General features: G+C 32.6%; 1 protein-coding gene across 1 annotated transcript; it reads left to right on the top strand.

Annotated features, from left to right (window-relative positions):
- Positions 1–8790: 8790 nt before the first annotated feature.
- Positions 8791–21783, top strand: LOC138340532 (AT-rich interactive domain-containing protein 5-like). Its single transcript, XM_069292263.1, has 14 exons — positions 8791–8916; positions 11937–12042; positions 16304–16590; positions 16679–16718; positions 16917–16969; positions 19583–19628; positions 19750–19830; positions 20042–20149; positions 20255–20306; positions 20535–20601; positions 20761–20827; positions 20899–20949; positions 21042–21134; positions 21261–21783. The coding sequence occupies exons 2-14, from the start codon at positions 11986–11988 to the stop codon at positions 21363–21365; spliced, it is 1107 nt and encodes a 368-aa protein (XP_069148364.1). The 5' UTR covers positions 8791–8916; positions 11937–11985; the 3' UTR covers positions 21366–21783.
- The last annotated feature ends 313 nt before the right edge of the window (positions 21784–22096 follow it).

The raw sequence follows: 22096 nt of genomic DNA, 5'->3' as shown, positions 1-22096 counted from the left end.
GCTTCAGAGTAATTGATTTTAAACATTGTGATGTGCCTCTCATTTGTTGTTTCTTGACGCACATTCGAAATATTACTTCACATGATTTGTATAAAATTCTAATTATTCTAAATTCACATGGAACACACGTGCATTGCATGTGTCCGGAGACTAGTATATATATACATATAAACTACATTGCTAAAAGGTAGTATATGTGGGTGGAAACTAAAAAAGACGCAAAAACAAATAAAAGAGTTTCCACTAAACGTTGGTATTATTGGAAACTAAAACTGCCACTACACCATAGAACAGTTGTTGCCAAACGATGGGGTTAGTGGAAACTTAACCGCCATAATTGATCTAAAATCACTTCTAAACGTTGATATAAGAGTCATTGCTAAAGTAAGTATAGTTGCAAAAGAAATAAGCCACTAATTCTTATTATAGTCGCCGCTAAAGAAAGAATTAATGAAACAAAAATGTGCCAAGAATTCACATAACAAACCTCGCTAAAAGTTCATATTCATGTCACCAAAACCGCCACTAAATCATATGACAATTACCGCTACAAGATTGTATTAATGACAACTAAAATAACGACTAAATCAGTAAACTATTGATGCTAAAAGATTGTATTTGTGGTATCTAAAATTGTCGCCGCTTAAAATAACTTTTAGCGACTAAAATTAAAGGTTTTAGCGGCGGTTTTTAGTCCCTGCAAAAAGATTTTTAGTGACAAAAAATTAAAGGCTTTAGTATAGTCATCGCTAAAATTTATAAATTTGGTGGCTAAAAGTCTCTTTTACGGCGACAAAAATTAAAGGTTTTAGCGCTATTAAAGTTGCCGCAAAAAGTCACTTTAGTGACAAAAATTAAGGAATTTTAGCGGCAGTTGTGGTCGCCACTAAATCATATAAATTATCCCCTAAAAGAAAGAATAAGTTGAAACTAAAACCGCCAGGCACCGCAAAAAGTACATTTTAGTGGCATTAGAAATTGCCACTAAATCATATAATATTCACAGGAAAAAATATGCATTTGAGGCAACTATAATCGTCGTTAAAATTGCCGCTAGTATTATTATAAGTGGGAAGCCACAAAAGTAAAAGTTGAAATACTATTTTACCTCTACTTTAATTCAAAGCGTTATATATCTAAGCAACAAAATATTAAACAATAATTATATAATATTATATTAAATACTAAAAATGAAAAAGTGTTTTAAAACACATTTTAAGAATATCTTTCCATTGATTTCCAACATAATTTTTGAGCTGTCTACCAAATTTTAGGCACACTTTTGGCTTATAAACAAGTGCATGAGGTAAAATTATTATTGGAAAATACATAAGCTAATTCGTCTTTCATAACTAAGAAGAAAAAAAAACTGATTTCATCAATTATATAAAATGCTTAAGCATGGATATTGCAAATTAAGGTAGAAGGTTGTATTAGACTGTTCTCTCACTTTTCGAAGGGTTTAGGCTTAGTGGTGTGTGTCATAGTAGTACTCTTATTCTTCAACTGTCTTTCTTTTGCTTTCTACCACCAAATGTTTTTATGGTGTTTCGGTTATTGCACTTTTTTTTGTTGTTGTTGATATTGTTTTCATAAAAGTTATTATAGCATTATATTATATCCTCTTCATTGATATTTTTCTTTTTTATATTTACTTTAATTTTCAATATTGTATATGTATATGTTATGATATGTGAAGCAACGAATATGTAAATTTTTACTTTTGTCAGAAATAAGTATTATCTTATTTTGGAGAAAAAATATGCATACTTCGTTATACATTATTTGTAAATTATAGGATTTTCAGTGCAAATACTTTCTTCCCTCTCATGGTCTGTGCCTTTTGTTTTTCCTCTTTAAATTTGTAGCTTCCGAATATGAATAGCTTATTAATTCTATATTTATTTTCTATACATAATCTATATGGATAAAGTCTTGCGAATGATGTGTATGTTTTAGTTTTCTTCTATTTGTTCTGTGGTTTTTGTGAATTTTTTTAATCATTATCGTAAGTATGTATATTATTAGGCTCAAATTATTCATATCACTTTATTAGAAGTGTGTTACCAACTAAACAGAGTTAAAAGATTAACGATAATAGCTTTAACGGAATTGATTTATTGATGGTAGTTTCAGAGTAACTGATTTTAAACATTACAATGTGCCTCTCATTTGTTGTTTCTTGACGCACATTAAAAATATTACTTCACATGATTTGCATGAAATTCTAATTGTTCTAAATCATATGGAACATTGCACGTGTCCAGAGACTAGTATATATATATATATATATACTTTTGAATCTAAAAATGTAGACAAAACATCATATAAATTGGGACAAACGAATCGAGAAAATGATCAAAATGATTTTTAATGTATGGTAATGTTTTCTACTTGTCCGTATTAACATTTTATTTGATTGGAATGATTCTTAATGTATGAAAAATTTTGTGCGTCGTGGTCCTTACTAATGAATTTCACTTGATTGAATGGTCCTTATTTCATAACAAAACATTTACCCTAAACCTAATAGATTTATCAAAAAAATATTAAATTTGCTCTTTCCTAAAATATTATTCCACCCGTCTAATAGTAATACTCATGTTTTAAGCAATAGAAAATAATAGTTGTTTTTAATGAAAGTAGGGACAATGACGTTATATTTCATGAAGTTCTTTCTTTGGAACAAATAAAGAAGATAACAATGATCGATTTTTTAGCTATGTGGGGTCCACATTTAAATTTAACACATTCTTATTGGATAATTTATAAAAATTCTACTAGTTTAGAATTTAATACTTAGATGAATATTAGTTTGCAATATTATGAATCTTACTAAATTTTTGTGTGACGAGATATGTCCAAAAATATGTGTATTGTGATACTTGGGTGTAATTTGTTCTAGATACATGTATCTAAGCGGATTCACATGTATTTAATATACATAAACAAATCTCCTTCTCCTCCTTCGCCTCTCTCACATCTCGCTCGCCATTCTCTATTTCCTTCGAGTATCAGTATCCCGATTACATGTGAATCATACCAAATACATGTATCTGGTGTGATTCATATGTATTTGAAATATATAGACAAATCTCGCTCGCCTACTTCATGTTCTTGCTCGTCTTTCTCCCTACTTAATATTTGATATGACACTATTAATTAGTGACACAAAATATAATTATTTCAAACTATAGAGACAGTTAATAAATACGGTAGGCATGTTATGTACTTAGATAGTTTCTCGCTTTTTATTTAGGCTAACGGTTGAAACGAACACCTTTTACTATTTAGAATCATTCCAATCAAGTAAATTAAAGAAAAAAATGGTAAGAAATGACTGTTTGGCTATTTCTATTACCAAAATTTTAGCTTAAATTTGGGAAAAGAACACAAGTACCTCCTACACTATGACCGAAATCCTAGATACACATCTTAACTAAACTAAGGTCCTATTACCCCCAAACTCATTCTTTTTGTAATTTGATAAATCTTTTGGCTTATAAGGCACACTCTAGACTTTATGAGATACTGACGGGATGCTTCCTTATTCTAGATTTGCTCAATGTAAAATGAGTGTCGATGTCTGATGTCTCCAATTAGATGAGTAACTTGGAATAAAGAACGGGGTTGTAATGAGAAACATATCTTTTAATGCTGAAATAAGATAAGAATTTACTGGAATATATACGACAATTAATACCAATGCTTTCTATTTACTATTATACGACTTCCTCTAATTTGTTTTTTGGGGGCCCTGATAATTTTCTTTCTCAAGACTTGCACTAATGTTTCTTGGACATTCCGCGGCTTCTATGAGAAGGTAATAACCTGAAGTTCTCTTCCCTTGATCGTTATAAGCATATTTTGACTAAAAAGTTATCTGTTTCTCTTACTTTTTGTTTCTGTACATTCTATTATCTTATGATTTCTCTCTATGTTAGTTACTTACCCAAAAGAAAAATTGTACTAGGAACTTCAGTAGTATTTCTCTTTTTGTTTCCTCCGTTACTGATGTAAAGATAAATGGCCATATTGTATGTCCAAGTTGTTGATGTTGGACCCCCCGCTGATTGGGTGAAAATCAATGTTCGTGAAACAGTAAGTTCCTCTCACAAGTAAATTGCATTTCTATTTCTCTCATGTGATTTGTAATGATTTTATGCAAACAGAATGATTTCTTTGAGTCTATGCACTGGTTTCTGGGCTTTCACGGGAGGAGGTATAATACCAATCATGCTACTTGTTTCCATCAAGTGCATTCAATTTGTTTTCATCTTTTTACACCATCTCAAAGCTCTAAATAAACATAGGTACGGGTTCAATCTGATCCAGCTGGTCGCCTGGTCATTAGTGGTCAGCCAAAACAACTTGACAATTTTTGGGGTGTTACTGCCTTCAAGAAGATACACACACTCCTTGCTATTTATTTCACTAATTTTGACGTACTCTAGTAAAGAGAAACCGTCATGCAGAAAACTTGATATTTTTGTTAAATGGATCTGAAAACTATATTGTTGAATGCCTTGAATTGGACCCGCTACAAACAGAAAGGACGGGGGCCCTTAATTTTCTGTTGATTCTGTATGTTGGGCCCAAGCCTGTTAGGGCGTAGCTTAGCACTATATATAGACGCTATGGGAAACCCTATTTTGTAATTCTGTTTTTGCCTCTCCATAATAAAACTGCTCCCTCTCTTCCCGTGGACGTAGCCAATTTATTGGTGAACCACGTAAACTGTTGTCTTGTTTTTCGCGTTTATATTTTCTCGTATTATCTCAAATTCCGCACAACATATATCGTTATTACGTTTCTATTTGCTGCTCACAACACTCTTTAAGAAGTCTACGACAATCAAAAGGTTCTCCATTTGTAAGTCGGCCTTACATAATTTTTTTTCCAGGTGGTCAACTTACCTGCTAGAATTGATCAGCTTCAGACCAACGCTGGTGTCACCCATCATGGGTGTCTTCATGTTCATGTGCCCTTTGCGCAGCAGAATCTCTGAGTCGACAAAGCAGGATTATTTGTAGTTGGCCAACATTGTGAATGCTTGGCCATAGTTGTTTAGTTGTTGTGGATGACATTGCTAATGAGGTACTGCGGCTTCAGCCGCCCCAGTAGAAACTTAGATTGCTTTTCAAAGACAAATGGATATGTGATGAACGTAGCTTGGAGTAGTATCTTGTTTTGATACTGAAATGTATCTCTCTTTTTAGCATTTGACGATTCTATTATAATCTCAAAATTATTGGCAGACACATACATACTTTCAGAAACACCATTTGAGTGTTTGAATACAAACAAAATTATGCAGGTTTTTAAAGTTTAGCCAAACAGTCTCTTGGTACGTAAGGTGATGGAAGATGTTTATCAAAATATCAGTTACACCGTCTTCTTTGTTGAAGACTCGTATAGGATCGGTAAGAATGGAGTTTTTCTCTTTACAAGCTCCTGGCATGTGGTTTCATTGTGCGATTTGTGTCGGGGGGTCTCAACTCCCAAAATCTTTTTCTTTCTAAGTTAAGCTTAGCCTACTGTTTCGTCTCAATATTAGGAAGATGATTGAGGGGGAGATTTTCTTGAGAATGGAGAAAAAAGTAGAGTTTTGGAGGATGAAAATTGGTGTTCATCTTGTATTCGCCAAATACTTAAATAAAATTTTGAAGAACTTGATAAGATACAACAAATTTGTAAGAACATTTTCACAATTGGAAAATTAAAACTAGTAGAGAAACTAGAATAAAAAATAGATTAGAAAAAAATATTTGAAATATTTTTCTTAAAGAAGAATTGTTGTCAATCTTTGTTTAAAAAATCTTACTGATTCCAACAAACTTTGCAGAAACACGAAGTTATCAAAGTTTAATGAACCAGTGAAGAACAAAAATTAAGTCACAAATCTAATATCTGTAACACATACAAGAATTTGGAAAAACAAAAAGGAGATCAAGCCCAATGAATGCACAGTTTTCCCCTAAGGAAATTATTCCTTCTGTAGTATCCGAGGTTTGATTTGGAATATGTCCTCTCAGGATAGAATGATCTCAATCACCAGTGTATTGATACCCAAAGCGTTGGTGTCAGCGAACCATTCAACGACAATAAAGTACACTTAGATTACTAAATTTAGTTGTAGTAGAAAGAAGAAGTCCAGAAATTCTATATTTTTTAAAATGAGAGAAAATCCTTCACTTTTTAGAAAACAAAGGATAGTGCGAAAACATTCTTATTGTTCCTTGCCGGAAATGTCCTTTGGAAAAATCACAGTCTTTCAGAAAGGTTGTCACCTTTCATAAAATTCACAACTTTTCACAAAAGTCACACCTTTAAATAGAAGTCACAACTCTTCATTTTCCATTCACACCTTTTAAACTCAACAAAAATTAAGGAATAGTGTACTGTTTTGGAGCTGTCTGGAGAAAGAATTGTTCTATCAATGGGTAATAGACTGTTTAAAACGAATACGAAAGAAAGAGAAAAACGAGTACGGAGAAAGTCCCAACATAACCCAGAATATGCCCTGCAATAAACATAAGCTCTACAGTATGCCATAAGAATTTAGTCGGAGCTCCAAGGAAACCCAAAAAAGAAAGAGAAAAATTAGCAAGAACAGGAATGCACTTTGTAGGTTAGCCTATACAATTCTATCTGAATACGGGATGTTTCGTGTACTGAGCTGTCCTTTTGCGAAATTTTATTTATCGCTTCACAAAGAAAGATGGCTATAAAGCTCAAATGGCTGATTTAAGGTCCTGAGGAGAAAGTCATGTTGGGAGTGTTACCCAAAAATAGGAGGCCTATAGTACGCCGTTCAAATGTAGTCGGAGCTCAAATGGGACATCGACCGGGTGGAAATCCAAAAAAAGAAAGAGAAAACTAGTAAGGAAAGGAATGCACTTTGTAGGTTAGCATGTACAACTCTATGTGAAACTGGGATGTTTCGTGTAATGAATTGTCTTTTTGTGATATTGTATTATTGGTATATTGATTTAACAGTTTTGGTAATGAACTTGCTTTCTTTTTATTATCGGGTTATCAGTTTTAAGCGATACACTATATTCAAGTGAATTCGTATGTATCTAGGATACATTGACAAATTTTGTTCACCACTCTTGGTATCTCGAATACATGTGAATTGCACTACTTAGAAACATTAGCGTGATTCGTATGTATATGGAATACATAAGCAAATTTCGGTTGCCTCCCTCATGTTCTCGCTCGCCTCTCTCCCTATTTTAATAAATCTGATAGCAAAAAACATTTACAAAGGTGTATCTCACTTGAAATCTGGTATGAAATTATTAACTAATTATATAAAATATAATATTATAAATTATAAAAAAAATTTAATAAATACAGTACAAATATTTGTGTAATTAAATAGTTTCTCCTATATATTAATATCATAGAATTAGGTTCATTTCTAAACTTTTGGCGAAAAGATTCATTTCTAGCTATTAATTATCACCAACGTAACTAATTATACATGATATCAAATGACTGTACAAGTCATGTGAACAGATTAGATTGATAAATGAAGCAAAATAAATACAATAACCAAATAATTGTTTCTCTCTTATCTTTTTTAGACGGTTTAAAAACAATATTTTTTTTTATAATTTGTAGACAATTCTTTAATTCTAATTTTTCACATGTTATGTTTAAAACAAAAAAATTAAAGATCATCTTTTTGTTATCCAATACTAGTCAAAACAAAACAAACAAATTAAAATAGAAAGAGAGTAAATAATATATTTCTCACTATTTATATTCATTAGCAAAATATAATTATACTTGTACTATATTATTGGGCTTGTCAATGAGAGACAAAACTGAAAACTAGTCAAATAGATCATGTTGATGGTCCATTTAATTGGACAAAATTTGGTTTTTCAACAATTGAAATCGACAATACATATTTCATCTAGTTATCCACTAAAATAAAGAAAAAAATAGGGAAAATGTATATGTATCCCCCTAGATTATAATCGAAGTCTCAGAGACACACCTTAAGTACTAAACTAAGGTTCTATTACTTCTTTGAACTTATTTTTTTTTTGTAATTTTGTGTACCTTTTTGATTTACTTAGACATATATTAATTTGCAATATTATGAATCTTTGAAATTTCAAAAACATTAAAATTGGCCAAACCCTTAGTTCTTTTTCTTCATTCTAGTTTCATCATTAATAAGTTCTTTCTTTGTCCCCCCCCCCCTCCTCTTTTTCTTTTCATGCGTTAGTTGTTTTTCCCTTTCTTTTAAATTTGGCGTACTGTAAACGTGGATAGTTTCGAGTAAATTATATATTAAAAGATTTGAAATATCGAGAGGATTACATATATAAAATTTGGAACTATTTAGAGATAAATTCGAGTTGATCAAGATTGATTTGTCAATGTATACTTCATATATAGTCAATGTATATTTTATATATAATTAAACTACATTTAATTTTTGAGTATATCTTCATGTATAGACACACTATATTAAATAGTGAGTACTCTCTATACACTTTATAGGACTTTTAACAAATTATATGATATAAAAAGTCAATGTATACTTTCAATGATTTTTTTAATTATATGACTCTATTTATTATACACTAATTGCTAATTTATTATATCTAATTGTAGTTATTCCTAAAATATCTTTAAAAGACCAAAACAAAACATTACTAGTAAATTAAGTACCATTTTAGTCATTTCTCAAAAAATCTCACATAAAGACAAAATAATTTACTCATATCCTACTCACACTCTTTAGTTACTAGGTACCAAAAATATTTTAAAAAACAAAAGCTGTCATTGGAGGGTTTAGCTCAAGGTCTTTCCTTCTTTGCTAAGCAACTTTGCTTCATCAGCCTTTGATTTTGATCGCAGAGTCCTACCAGTTGCTGAATCTGATGGATTCCTGTGAGTTTTTTTTACTCACTGTCATTACTTGTTTATATGTTGAATGTTTCTGTATTTTTTTATAAATGAAAACAATAAAATTGAACACTTTTGAGATGTGTATGAAGTTTTGATGTTTTTTTCAGTGAATTGATTGGCGAGAGCTTCCTTTTTTAGGTTTCATTCTTTTTAGAGTTAACAAATGGGGATGAAAATAAGTTTATTTTTTTTCTGTTTGATTTTTTAACCCCACTTCTGTTTTGACGAAACTGGGGTTAGATTTTTTTTTTTGCGTGTGTTTTGTAGAGGAATGCATTATTTTGCTACTAGATTTAATGTATAAGGGAGTTTGACCATGAAAATTGAAAGAATTTGAAAAAAAAAATTTCACTCCAAATAACTCGCAAAAACTCAAAAGCAACTTCAATTTATGTTCACAACAAAACACAACTATGATTTTCAATCATTGTATTCACTTTTGATAGTGAATAATGATGATTGAAAATTGGAGTTGTGTTCGGTTGTGAATATAATTGGAGTTGCTTTTGAGTTCTTGTGAGTGATTTAATGTGAAAAAATGTGAAAACAACTTGAATTTTGAAATGAAGTTATAGAATGAATTTAGATATAAAGTAACTAGTGGAATTAGTGATGCATATATGTTTTTGTTGGAAGTTATTATTTTCCTTTCTTTTTACGTTTGGGTATTTTTTTTTTGAGGAGATGAGTATTAAAATGCCAAAATTTTATATGTTTATGCTATAATTAAAAGAAAATCAAAATATCATACTACTCCAAGCTACGTTCAACACATACCCATTTGTCTTTGAAAAGCAATCTAAGTTTCTACTGGGGTGGCTGAAGCCGTAGTACCTCATTTGCTATATCATCAACCACAACTAAACAACTATGGCCAAGCATTCACAATGTTGGCCAACTACAAATATTCCTGCTTTGTCGACTCAGAGATTCTGCTACGCAAAGGGCACATGAACATGAAGACAACCATGAAGGGTGACACCAGTGTTGGTCCGAAGCTGATCAATTCTAGCAGGTAAGTTGACCACCTGAAGAAAAAAAATTATGTCAGGCCAACTTACAAATGGAGAACCTTTTGATTGTCGTAGACTTCTTAAGAGTGTTGTGAGCAGCAAAAACATAACAACGATATAGTTTTCAGATCCATTTAAGAAATATCAAGTTTTCTGCATGACAGTTTCTCTTTACCAAAGTACGTCAAAATTAGTGAAATAAATAGCAAGGTGTGTGTGTACCTTCTTGAAGGCAGTAACACCCCAAAAATTGTCAAGTTGTTTTGGCTGACCAGTTATGACCAGGCGACCAGCTGGATCAGATTGAACCCGTACCTATGTTTATTTAGAGCTTTGAGATGGTGTAAAAGGATGAAAACAAATTGAATGCACTTGATGGAAACAAGTAGCATGATTGGTATTATACTTCCTCCCGTGAAAGCCCAGAAACCAGTGCATAGACCTCAAAGGAATCATTCTGTTTGCATAAAATCATTACAAATCACATGAGAGATAGAATGCATATATAATCTTTTGAGAGGAACTTACTGTTTCACGAACATTGATTTTCACCCAATCAGCGGGGGGTCCAACATCAACAACTTGGACATCCAATCTGTCCATTTATCTTTACATCAGTAACGGAGGAAACAAAAAGAGAAATACTACTGAAGTTCCTAGTACAATTTTTCTTTTGGGTGATAAAAACTGTCCGAGAAATTTAGTTTTGGCTTTAACCCATACTCTTATTAAAAAGGAATAGTGACCGCAGCAGAACTTCTTGTCGTATTAAGGTTCTCATGAGGGACAAAATGAAGAGGGGCAGCCAATGAAAGCTGCAGAAGCTAAAACATCTCAGCCAGAAGTCGTACTTTATCTAATGTTTTTATCTCTTCATTTATCTTGTATACCGACAGTTTTTATCACCCAAAAGAAAAATTGTACTAGGAACTTCAGTAGTATTTCTTTTTTTGTTTCCTCCGTTACTGATGTAAAGATAAATGGCCAGATTGGATGTCCAAGTTGTTGATGTTGGACCCCCCGCTGATTGGGTGAAAATCAGTGTTCATGAAACAGTAAGTTCCTCTCAGAAGTAAACTGCATTTCTATTTCTCTCATGCGATTTGTAATGATTTTATGCAAACAAAATGATTCCTTTGAGGTCTATGCACTGGTTTCTGGGCTTTCACGGGAGGAGGTATAATACCAATCATGCTACTTGTTTCCATCAAGTGCATTCAATTTGTTTTCATATTTTTACACCATCTCAAAGCTCTAAATAAACATAGGTACGGGTTCAATCTGATCCAGCTGGTCGCCTGGTCATTAGTGGTCAGCCAAAACAACTTGACAATTTTTGGGGTGTTACTGCCTTCAAGAAGGTACACACACTCCTTGCTATTTATTTCACTTATTTTGACGTACTCTGGTCAAGAGAAACCGTCATGCGGAAAACTTGATATTTTTGTTAAATGGATCTGAAAACTATATCGTTATTATGTTTCTATTTACTGCTCACAACACTCTTTAAGAAGTCTACGACAATTAAAAGGTTCTCCATTTGTAAGTCGGCCTGACATAATTATTTTTTCCAGGTGGTCAACTTATTTGCTAGAATTGATCAGCTTCAGACCAACGCTGGTGTCACCCTTCATGGGTGTCTTCATGTTCATGTGCCCTTTGCGCAGCAGAATCTCTGAGTCGACAAAGCAGGATTATTTGTAGTTGGCCAACATTGTGAATGCTTGGCCATAGTTGTTTTGTTGTTGTGGATGATATAGCTAATGAGGTACTACGGCTTCAGCCGCCCCAGTAGAAACTTAGATTGCTTTTCAAAGACAAATGGATATGTGATGAACGTAGCTTGGAGTAGTATGTTGTTTTGATACTGAAATGTATCTCTCTTTTTAGCATTTGACGATTCTATTATAATCTCAAAATTATTGGATAGACACATACATACTTTCAGAAACACCATTTGAGTGTTTGAACACAAACAAAATTATGCAGGTTTTTAAAGTTTAGCCAAACAGGCTCTTGGTATGTAAGGTGATGGAAGATGTTTATCAAAATATCAGTTACACCGTCTTCTTTGTTGAAGACTCGTATAGGATCGGTAAGTATGGAGTTTTTCTCCTTACAAGCTCCTTGCATGTGGTTTCATTGTGCGATTTGTGTCGGGGGTCTCAACTCCCAAAATCTTTTTCTTTCTAAGTTAAGCTTAACCTATTGTTTCGTCTCAACATTAGGAAGATGATTGTGGGGGAGATTTTCTTGAGAATGGAGAAAAAAGTAGAGTTTTGGAGGATAAATATTGTTGTTCATCTTGTTTTCGTCAAATACTTAAACAAAATTTTGAAGAACTTGATAAGATACAACAAAGTTTTAAGAACATTTTCACAATTAGAAAATTAAAACTAGTAGAGAAACTAGAATAAAAAACAGATTAGAAAAAAATATTTGAAATATTTTTCTTAAAGAAGAATTGTTGTCAATCTCTGTTTAAAAAATCTTACTGATTCCAACAAACTTTGCAGAAACACGAAATTACAAAAGTTTAATGAACCAGTGAAGAACAAAAATTAAGTCATAAATCTAATAATTGTAACACATACCAGAATTTAGAAAAACAGAAAGGAGATCAAGCCCAATGAATGCACAGTTTTCCCCTAAGGAAATTATTACCCTGTAGTATCAGAGGTTTGATTTGGAATATGTCCTCTCAGGATAGAATGATCTCAATCACCAGTGTATTGATATCCAAAGCGTTGGTGTCAGCGAGCCATTCAACGACGATAAAGTACACTTAGATTACTAAATTTAGTTGTAGTAGAAGAAGAAGTCCATAAATTCTATATTTTTTAAAATGAGAGAAAATCCTCCACTTTTTAGAAAACAAAGGATAGTGCGAAAATATTCTTATTGTTCCTTGCCGGAAATGTCCTTTGGAAAAATCACAGTCTTTCAAAAAGGTTGTCACCTTTCATAAAATTCTTAACTTTTCACAAAAGTCACAACTTTAAATAGAAGTCACAACTCTTCATTTTCCATTCACACCTTTTAAACTCAACAAAAATTAAGGAATGGTGAACTTTTTTGGAGCTGTCTGGAGAAAGAATTGTTCTATCAATGGGGAATAGACTGTTTAAAACGAATACGAAAGAGAAAAACGAGTACGGAGAAAGTCCCAACATAACCCCAGAATATGCCCTGCAATAAACATAAGCTCTACAGTATGCCATAAGGATTTAGTCGAAGCTCCAAGGAAACCCAAAAAAGAAAGAGAAAAATTAGCAAGAACAGGAATGCACTTTGTAGGTTAGCCTATACAATTCTATCTGAATATGGGATGTTTCGTGTACTGAGCTGTCCTTTTGCGAAATTTTATTTATCGCTTCACAAAGAAAGATGGCTATAAAGCTCAAATGGCCGATTTAAGGTCCTGAGGAGAAAGTCATGTTGGGAGTGTTACCCAAAAATAGGAGGCCTATAGTAAGCCGTTCAAATGTAGTCGGAGCTCAAATAGGACATCGACCGGGTGGAAATCCAAAAAAAGAAAGAGAAAACTAGTAAGGAAAGGAATGCACTTTGTAGGTTAGCATGTACAACTCTATGTGAATCTGGGATGTTTCGTGTAATGAATTATCTTTTTGCGATATTGTATTTTTGGCATATTGATTTAACAGTTTCGATAATGAACTTGCTTTCTTTTTATTATCGGGTTATCAGTTTTAAGCGATACACTATATTCAAGTGAATTCGTATGTATCTAGGATACACATTGACAAATTTTGTTCACCACTCTTGGTATCTCGAATACATGTGAATTGCACTACTTAGAAACATTAGCGTGATTCGTATGTATATGGAATACATAAGCAAATTTCGGTTGTCTCCCTCATGTTCTCGCTCGCCTCTCTCCCTATTTTAATAAATCTGATAGCAAAAAACATTTACAAAGGTGTATCTCACTTGAAATCTGGTATGAAATTATTAACTAATTGTATAAAATATAATATTATAAATTATAAAAAAAATTAATAAATACAGTACAAATATTTGTGTAATTAATTAGTTTCTCCTATATATTAATATCATAGAATTAGGTTCATTTCTAAACTTTTGGCGAAAAGATTCATTTCTAGCTATTAATTATCACCAACGTAACTAATTATACATGATATCAAATGACTGTACAAGTCATGTGAACAGATTAGATTGATAAATGAAGCAAAATAAATACAATAACCAAATAATTGTTTCTCTCTTATCTTTTTTTAGACGGTTTAAAAACAATATTTTTTTTATAATTTGTAGACAATTCTTTAATTCTAATTTTTTACATGTTATGTTTAAAACAAAAAAATTAAAGATCATCTTTTTGTTATCCAATACTCTGTATTAAGTCGAAACAAAACAAACAAATTAAAATAGAAAGAGAGTAAATAATATATTTCTCACTATTTATATTCATTAGCAAAATATAATTATACTTGTACTATATTATTGGGCTTGTCAATGAGAGACGAAACTTAAAACTAGTCAAATAGATCATGTTGATGGTCCATTTAATTGGACAAAATTTGGTTTTTCAACAATTGAAATCGACAATACATATTTCATCTAGTTATCCACTAAAATAAAGAAAAAAATAGGGAAAATGTATATGTATCCCCCTAGATTATAATCGAAGTCTCAGAGACACACCTTAAGTACTAAACTAAGGTTCTATTACTTCTTTGAACTTATTTTTTTTTTGTAATTTTGTGTACCTTTTTGATTTACTTAGACATATATTAATTTGCAATATTATGAATCTTTGAAATTTCAAAAACATTAAAATTGGCCAAACCCTTAGTTCTTTTTCTTCATTCTAGTTTCATCATTAATAAGTTCTTTCTTTGTCCCCCCCCCCCCCCTCCTCTTTTTCTTTTCATGCGTTAGTTGTTTTTCCCTTTCTTTTAAATTTGGCGTACTGTAAACGTGGATAGTTTCGAGTAAATTATATATTAAAAGATTTGAAATATCGAGAGGATTACATATATAAAATTTGGAACTATTTAGAGATAAATTCGAGTTGATCAAGATTGATTTGTCAATGTATACTTCATATATAGTCAATGTATATTTTATATATAATTAAACTACATTTAATTTTTGAGTATATCTTCATGTATAGACACACTATATTAAATAGTGAGTACTCTCTATACACTTTATAGTACTTTTAACAAATTATATGATATAAAAAGTCAATGTATACTTTCAATGATTTTTTTAATTATATGACTCTATTTATTATACACTAATTGCTAATTTATTATATCTAATTGTAGTTATTCCTAAAATATCTTTAAAAGACCAAAACAAAACATTACTAGTAAATTAAGTACCATTTTAGTCATTTCTCAAAAAATCTCACATAAAGACAAAATAATTTACTCATATCCTACTCACACTCTTTAGTTACTAGGTACCAAAAATATTTTAAAAAACAAAAGCCGTCATTGGAGGGTTTAGCTCAAGGTCTTTCCTTCTTTGTTAAGCTACTTTGCTTCATCAGCCTTTGATTTTGATCTTAGAGTCCTACCAGTTGCTAAATCTGATGGATTCCTGTAAGTCTTTTTTACTCACTGTCATTACTTGTTTATCTGTTGAATGTTTCTGTATTTTTTTTTATAAATGAAAACAATAAAACTGAACACTTTTGAGATGTGTATGAAGTTTCGATGTTTTTTTTCAGTGCATTGATTGGCGGGAGCTTCCTTTTTTAGGTTTCATTCTTTTTAGAGTTAACAAATGGGGATGGTAATAAGTTTATTTTTTTTCGGTTTGATTTTTTATCCCCACTTCTGTTTTGACGAAACTAGGGTTAGATTTTTTTTTTGCGTGTGTTTTGTAGAGGAATGCATTATTTTTCTACTAGATTTAATGTATAAGGGAGTTTGACCATGAAAATTGAAAGAATTTGAAAACATATATATTTTTTTCACTCCAAATAACTCGCAAAAACTCAAAAACAACTTCAGTTTATGTTCACAACAAAACACAACTCTGATTTTCAATCATTGTATTCACTTTTGATAGTGAATAATGATGATTGAAAATTGGAGTTGTGTTTGGTTGTGAATATAATTGGAGTTGCTTTTGAGTTCTTGTGAGTGATTTAAAGTGAAAAAATGTGAAAACAACTTGAATTTTGAAATGAAGTTATAGAATGAATTATGATAAAAAGTAACTAGTGGAATTAGTGATGCATATATGTTTTTGTTGGAAGTTATTATTTTCCTTTCTTTTAACGTTTGGGTATTTTTTGTTGAGGAGATGAGTATTAAAATGCCAAAATTTGATTCATATGATATGTTGCCTGTGACTAGTTGTCAGAATTGATAAAGAGTGAAGAAGAGATGGTGGTTGATAGATCAGAGGATCCTCAGATGAAGACAAACGCTGCTATTGTTATCGCTGATGATGATGCTAGGTCGGACCAGTTTCCGAAAGTGACAACTAAAGTTACAGATTCTTCTGCTTTGATAGGCGAGGATGATGAAGGCTCCCCTGAGCATCAAGCTGAATTTATAGAAAAACTAGGCTCCTTTTACCAGGAGAAGGCGATGGAATTTAAACAACCTAGGTTTTATGGTCATCCGCTTAATTGCCTAAAGTAAGTGTGTCATACTTTTATCATTGAGCCTTATTATTTTCATCTTGTTCTTGATACATATTATATCTTGTCATTTTTCTCGTGCTAGGTTATGGAGATCTGTCATCAAATTAGGTGGTTATGATCAGGTAAGCCTTTTATTTTGCACTTAATTTTTTTTTAAGAAATAAGCAATGTAGCTCCGTAGTTTATACTATAATTAAAAAAAATCAAGTGTTGGTTGTGTGTTTTCTTCTGTTACAATATGCTATGAGTCTGTGAGATTAATTTTATGTTATTCCCACGTTCTTTTGATGGTTTACTATTAAGCTACTTTGTCTCTGTAGGTAACTGGAAAAAAAATATGGAGGCAAGTGGGAGACTCCTTTAACCCCCCCAAGTGAGCATTTAGTTGGGCCTGACTATTTCTTTTTTTTTCTTGCAACTTGATATAAATATTTCTCCTTTTCTCGTCAATATATACTATGTAAGGGAGATGTTGTCTGTCATTATTTTACTGATGATGTGCCAAGATTTTGAAGTACGATATATTTTGGTTACAATATATCAGAAGGTGTTTGAAGAACAATTGTTCATGAACTGTATTAAATCTTAATAACTACTCCCATTGTTTCAAATGTTTGTCTGATTTTGACTTGACATAGAGTTTAACAAAGTAAATAATTTTCTTGAATCTTGTAGTCTTGGATCACAACAGTACATGGTCCAGTTATTTACTTAAAATTATAACAATTTTTCGAAATAGAGAATTATATGAATTTGGGAGAAACTCCATTAAAGGAAAATCAATGACCCATATAAATAGCTTAGCAGGAAATGTCCCGAAGAAGTCCAACGAGTAACATAATCTTGTTATATAGAAAAGAACAACTATTACCTTTTTCTGATGAATCGTATAGTTTTACGATTTTATCGAATAAAAAGGTTATCAAATGAAGGGTAACTAGGTAAATATATGGCACCGCGAAGCAACTCAACCCCAGCTCATGAAGGGTGGTTTGTCCATTTCCATATAAAAATTCCAATTTCTCATCCATCTTCCGACGTGGGATTTCTTAACATTTCCACGTATGCCCAGACCTCAACTAGAGCATGAACCGTTATAAATGGAGAGCCAACATCGATGAACAACAAACTGGGATAAGTCTAACTCTAATACCATATGAAGATATGATACCCGAATCTACCACAACTTCAAAAACTAGCTCGTGAGGGGAGATTTGTCCAAGTCCACATTAGGAGTCCAATTTCCCACTTCTCTTCCGATGTGGGACTTTTTAATAATTTAAGTTGAAATAATCGAAAAGGAAATGTGAGTTAATGTATGCTCAAGGTTGAAAATATCATTAAAAAACTTTAAAAAGAAGAGTCCCTTAGTTACATAATTTTAAATGGATGAGAATTGAATTCATTATAAGATCTATTAATCCTTCTTAGAAGATAGTATGTTGCCCACTCGAACTCGAGCCGAGATGCATTAGCACTGCTTCCTAAGAGCAATGTGTCCATCGATTTCCCCATAGCAGCATGTCTTGAACTCATAATAGCATATGAATAAGCAATTGTCGAGGTTGAGTAGCTATTTTTGTTTAGTAATGACAATAAAAAGTTGTTCAAATAAGAATTTTTGATTTGAGTTTATATAATGTACCAAAATGTCCTTAATCTTGTATTCTTGAACATGTCATGTGCGTTGTTAAATTAAGAATTGCCAAAAAAGGGAAGATACATTCTTTACTTTGAACTTGGTAAATTTGGAAGGAGGTATTCTTTTTATAGCGGAGAGAGTATTTAAACTACTAAAATTGAAAACACGAAGAAAACATGAAGTGTTTTTTGCAAAAATAACAACATAGATTCCAATATCGAGCTACAAGCTGAGTTGCTCGGACTCTACTTGTGACACGTTGAAATTAAGAATTGCCAAAAAAAAAAGGAATGAGGCATTCTTTTCTTTGAACTTGTTAACTTTGGAAAGACGTATTGTTTTTATAGCGGAGAGAGTATTAAAACTACTAAAATTTAAAATACGAAGAAAACATGAAGTGTTTTTGCAAAAAATTACAATATAGATTCCAACACCAAGCTATAAGCTAAGTTGCTCGGACTTTTAACTTTTGAAGCCACACACGTGTTGACACAACATGTGTACAATGTGTGATCCGTGTCCAATTTGGTCAACCAATTTTAGGTGCTTTGACCAAAATCGATGGGGTAAGTGTGGACAAATTTAATGATTGTCTGTTATCAATACAAAAGCGAATGTGAAATTGCAGAAATCTAAATACCTTTTATATAGAAATTACTATATCACTCCTTTTCAGTTAATCTCCTTTCAAATTCTCCCATAATATCTCATAATTTAGGTTTTCTAAGTCTTCTTTTAGATATTTTAATTATTATTAGGCGAATCCCCGCACCCGTATCCCTACGTAGATTCATATCCCCGAACCTTATCATGAAAGATCCAACATCTAGATCCACACTTGTATTGGACACCCGCACCGATTCCGAGCAACTTAGGCTATAAGGGCTAAGAAACATACACCATATTAACAACAAACAACAACATACCCAAGTCATGTTGCATCTTTCTTTCTGTTAGGTCTCGGTAAAAATAGAGGACCAGGGATCTAATACACGTATTTGAGTGGTGGCAATCGGTTCTGGAGTTAAGGACGCAGGGATTTGAAGCCGAAAATATCTACAGATGCTTCTTAATAGGGAGTCTAGACTTTATGAGATACGGATGGGATGCTTCCTTATGCTAGATTTGCTCAATATGAAATGAGTGTCGATGTCTGATGTCTCCAATTAGATGAGTAACTTAGAATAAAGAACGGGATTGTAATGAGTAACATATCTTTTAATGCTCAAATAAGATAAGAATTTACTGGAATATATAAGACAATTAATACCAATGCTTTCTATCTACTATTATATGGCTTCCTCTAAATTCTTTTTTGGGGGCTCTTATAATCTTCTTTCTCAGGACTTGCACTAATGTTTCTTCGACATTCCGCGGCTTCTATGAGAAGGTAATTACCTGAAGTTCTCTTCCCTTGATCGTTATTAGCATATTTTGACCTAAAAGTTATCTTTCTCTCTTAATTTTTGTTTCTGTACATTTTATTATCTCATGATTTCTCTCTATGTTAGTTACTTCTCCAATACGAAAGGCATATGACACAAATTGGAGAGCTTCAACTTCCTATTGCTCCTTCTCCTGTTGACAATGAGGTAACACTGTGTTTACTTTGTTGTTATGTGTGTATGTTGTACACCTTTGAATTGATATATGGGGAAGCCTAGCCTATTACCCTAAGTAGTTAAAATTATTGAAGTATTCCGACTAATGGTCTTTACTTCATCTAAATGTCGAATCAACTAATGTAGACTTGTAGTATATGTGTATATATACAAATATGAACTATTTAAAGTAATTCTACAGGGAAGTGGTTACCAAATTTCTGCATTAGGAAGGGCAGTAAGAGATTCCGCTGCTCGATGTAGGCTAGGCTGGCAGGAGCAACACTTTCTTGCTGAGCCAAATGTAAAGGTCTGCTGCTGAATCCTTGTAGAGGTCTTTGGGCGTTGATTTTCTTAAGTTTGATCTTGTCTATAGCCATGTACAAGTAATTTTGGTGTTTTTCATTTTTTATAGGATGGGAGTTCCTACAATACGCCAAAACGTGCGAAGAGCCAAAAAACTAGTGGTAAGATTATTCGCCAATTCTTTGCCAACTTTACTTCATATATCTCTTTCATTGAGCTGTTTTCTCCCAATATAAAGTGTGGTACTTCCAAAACTTTTGCCTTTCGTGTCTGTTAGTTAACATTTTAACTATATCAGGATCATCGTCCGAGAACTTTAGTTTTGACTTTAATCCATACTCTTATTAAAAAGGAATAGTGACCGCAGCAGAACTTCTTGTTGTATTCAGGATCTCACGAGGGACAAAATGAAGAGGGGCAGCCAATGAAAGTTGCGAAAGCCAAAACATCTCAGCCGTAAGTCGTACTTTATCTAATGTTTTTATCTCTTCATTATCTTGTATACCAGCAGTTTTTATACCGAAAAGAAAAAGAGTACTAGGAACTTCAGTGGTATTTCTCTATCTTTCTCTGTTTTTGGTTCCTCCCGTTTCTGATGTAAAGATAAATTACCAGGTTGGATGTCCAAGTTGTTGATGTTGGACCCCCCGCTAATTGGGTGAAAATCAATATTCGTCAAACAGTAAGTTCCTCTCAGAAGTAAATTGCATTTTTATTTCTCTCATGTGATTTGTAATGATTTGAGGTAAACAGAATGATTCCTTTGAGGTCTATGCACTGGTGCCTGGGCTTTTACAGGAGGAGGTATAATACCAATCATGCTACTTGTTTCCATCAAGTGCATTAAATTTTGTTTTCGTCTTTTTACACCATCTCAAAGCTCTAAACAAACATAGGTACGGGTTCAATCTGATCCAGCTGGTCGCTTGGTCATTACTGGTCAGCCAAAACAACTTGACAATTTTTGGGGTATTACTGCCTTCAAGAAGGTAAAGATAAACTGTCATGCAGAAAACTTGATATTTCTTAAATGGTTCTGAAAACTATATCGTTGTTACGTTTCTATTTGTTGATCACAACACTCCTAAGTTGGCTGATATGGTTTTGTTTTTCAGGTGGTCACCTTACCTGCTAGAATTGATCAGCTTCGGACCCACGGTGATGTCACCCTTCATGGGTGTCTTCATGTTCATGTGCCCTTTGAGCAGAAAAATCTCTGAGTCGACAAAGCAGGAGCACTGTGAATGCTTGGCAAAGGAGCATTGTGAATGCTGGGCAAAAGAGGTGTTACGGCTTCAGCCGCCCCAGTAGAAACTTAGATTGATTTCCAAAGATAGATGAATATGCGATGATCATAGCTTGGAGTAGTATGCTGTTTTGATACTAAAACATACCTATCTTTTTAGCATTTGACAATTCTATCATACTCAAGAAAATATTTACAGACATGTGCTTTCAGAAACACCATTTGAGTGTTTGCACACAAACAAAAATATGCAGGTTTTGAAAGTTTAGCAAAACAGGCTCTTGGTATGTAAGAGACCTGAAGCTGAAGGTAGTGAAAGATGTTTATCAATATCATTACAAATAATTGCTTTAATGGAATTGATTTATTGATGGTAGCTTCAGAGTAATTGATTTTAAACATTGTGATGTGCCTCTCATTTGTTGTTTCTTGACACACATTCGAAATATTACTTCACATGATTTGTATAAAATTCTAATTATTCTAAATTCACATGGAACACACGTGCATTGCATGTGTCCGGAGACTAGTATATATATACATATAAACTACATTGCTAAAAGGTAGTATATGTGGGTGGAAACTAAAAAAGACGCAAAAACAAATAAAAGAGTTGCCACTAAACGTTGGTACTATTGGAAACTAAAACTGCCACTACACCATAGAACAGTTGTTGCCAAACGATGGGGTTAGTGGAAACTTAAC

Source organism: Solanum lycopersicum, chromosome 12, assembly GCF_036512215.1.
Source record: "Solanum lycopersicum chromosome 12, SLM_r2.1".
NCBI lineage: Eukaryota > Viridiplantae > Streptophyta > Magnoliopsida > Solanales > Solanaceae > Solanum > Solanum lycopersicum.
The sequence above is the reverse complement of the archived record's forward strand: the minus strand, read 5'-3'. Positions and strand labels throughout refer to the sequence as shown.

What these genes read in the sequence shown, in the direction of transcription:
- LOC138340532 (XM_069292263.1), top strand. Translation starts at nt 11,986, where the DNA reads ATGTTTATCAAAATATCAGTTACACCGTCTTCTTTGTTGAAGACTCGT. An exon ending in GAAGAGCCAAAAAACTAGTG is followed by an intron (nt 20,307 to 20,534) that starts GTAAGATTATTC and finishes TGTTGTATTCAG; the next exon opens with GATCTCACGAGGGACAAAAT. An exon ending in CTGGGCTTTTACAGGAGGAG is followed by an intron (nt 20,950 to 21,041) that starts GTATAATACCAA and finishes AAACAAACATAG; the next exon opens with GTACGGGTTCAATCTGATCC.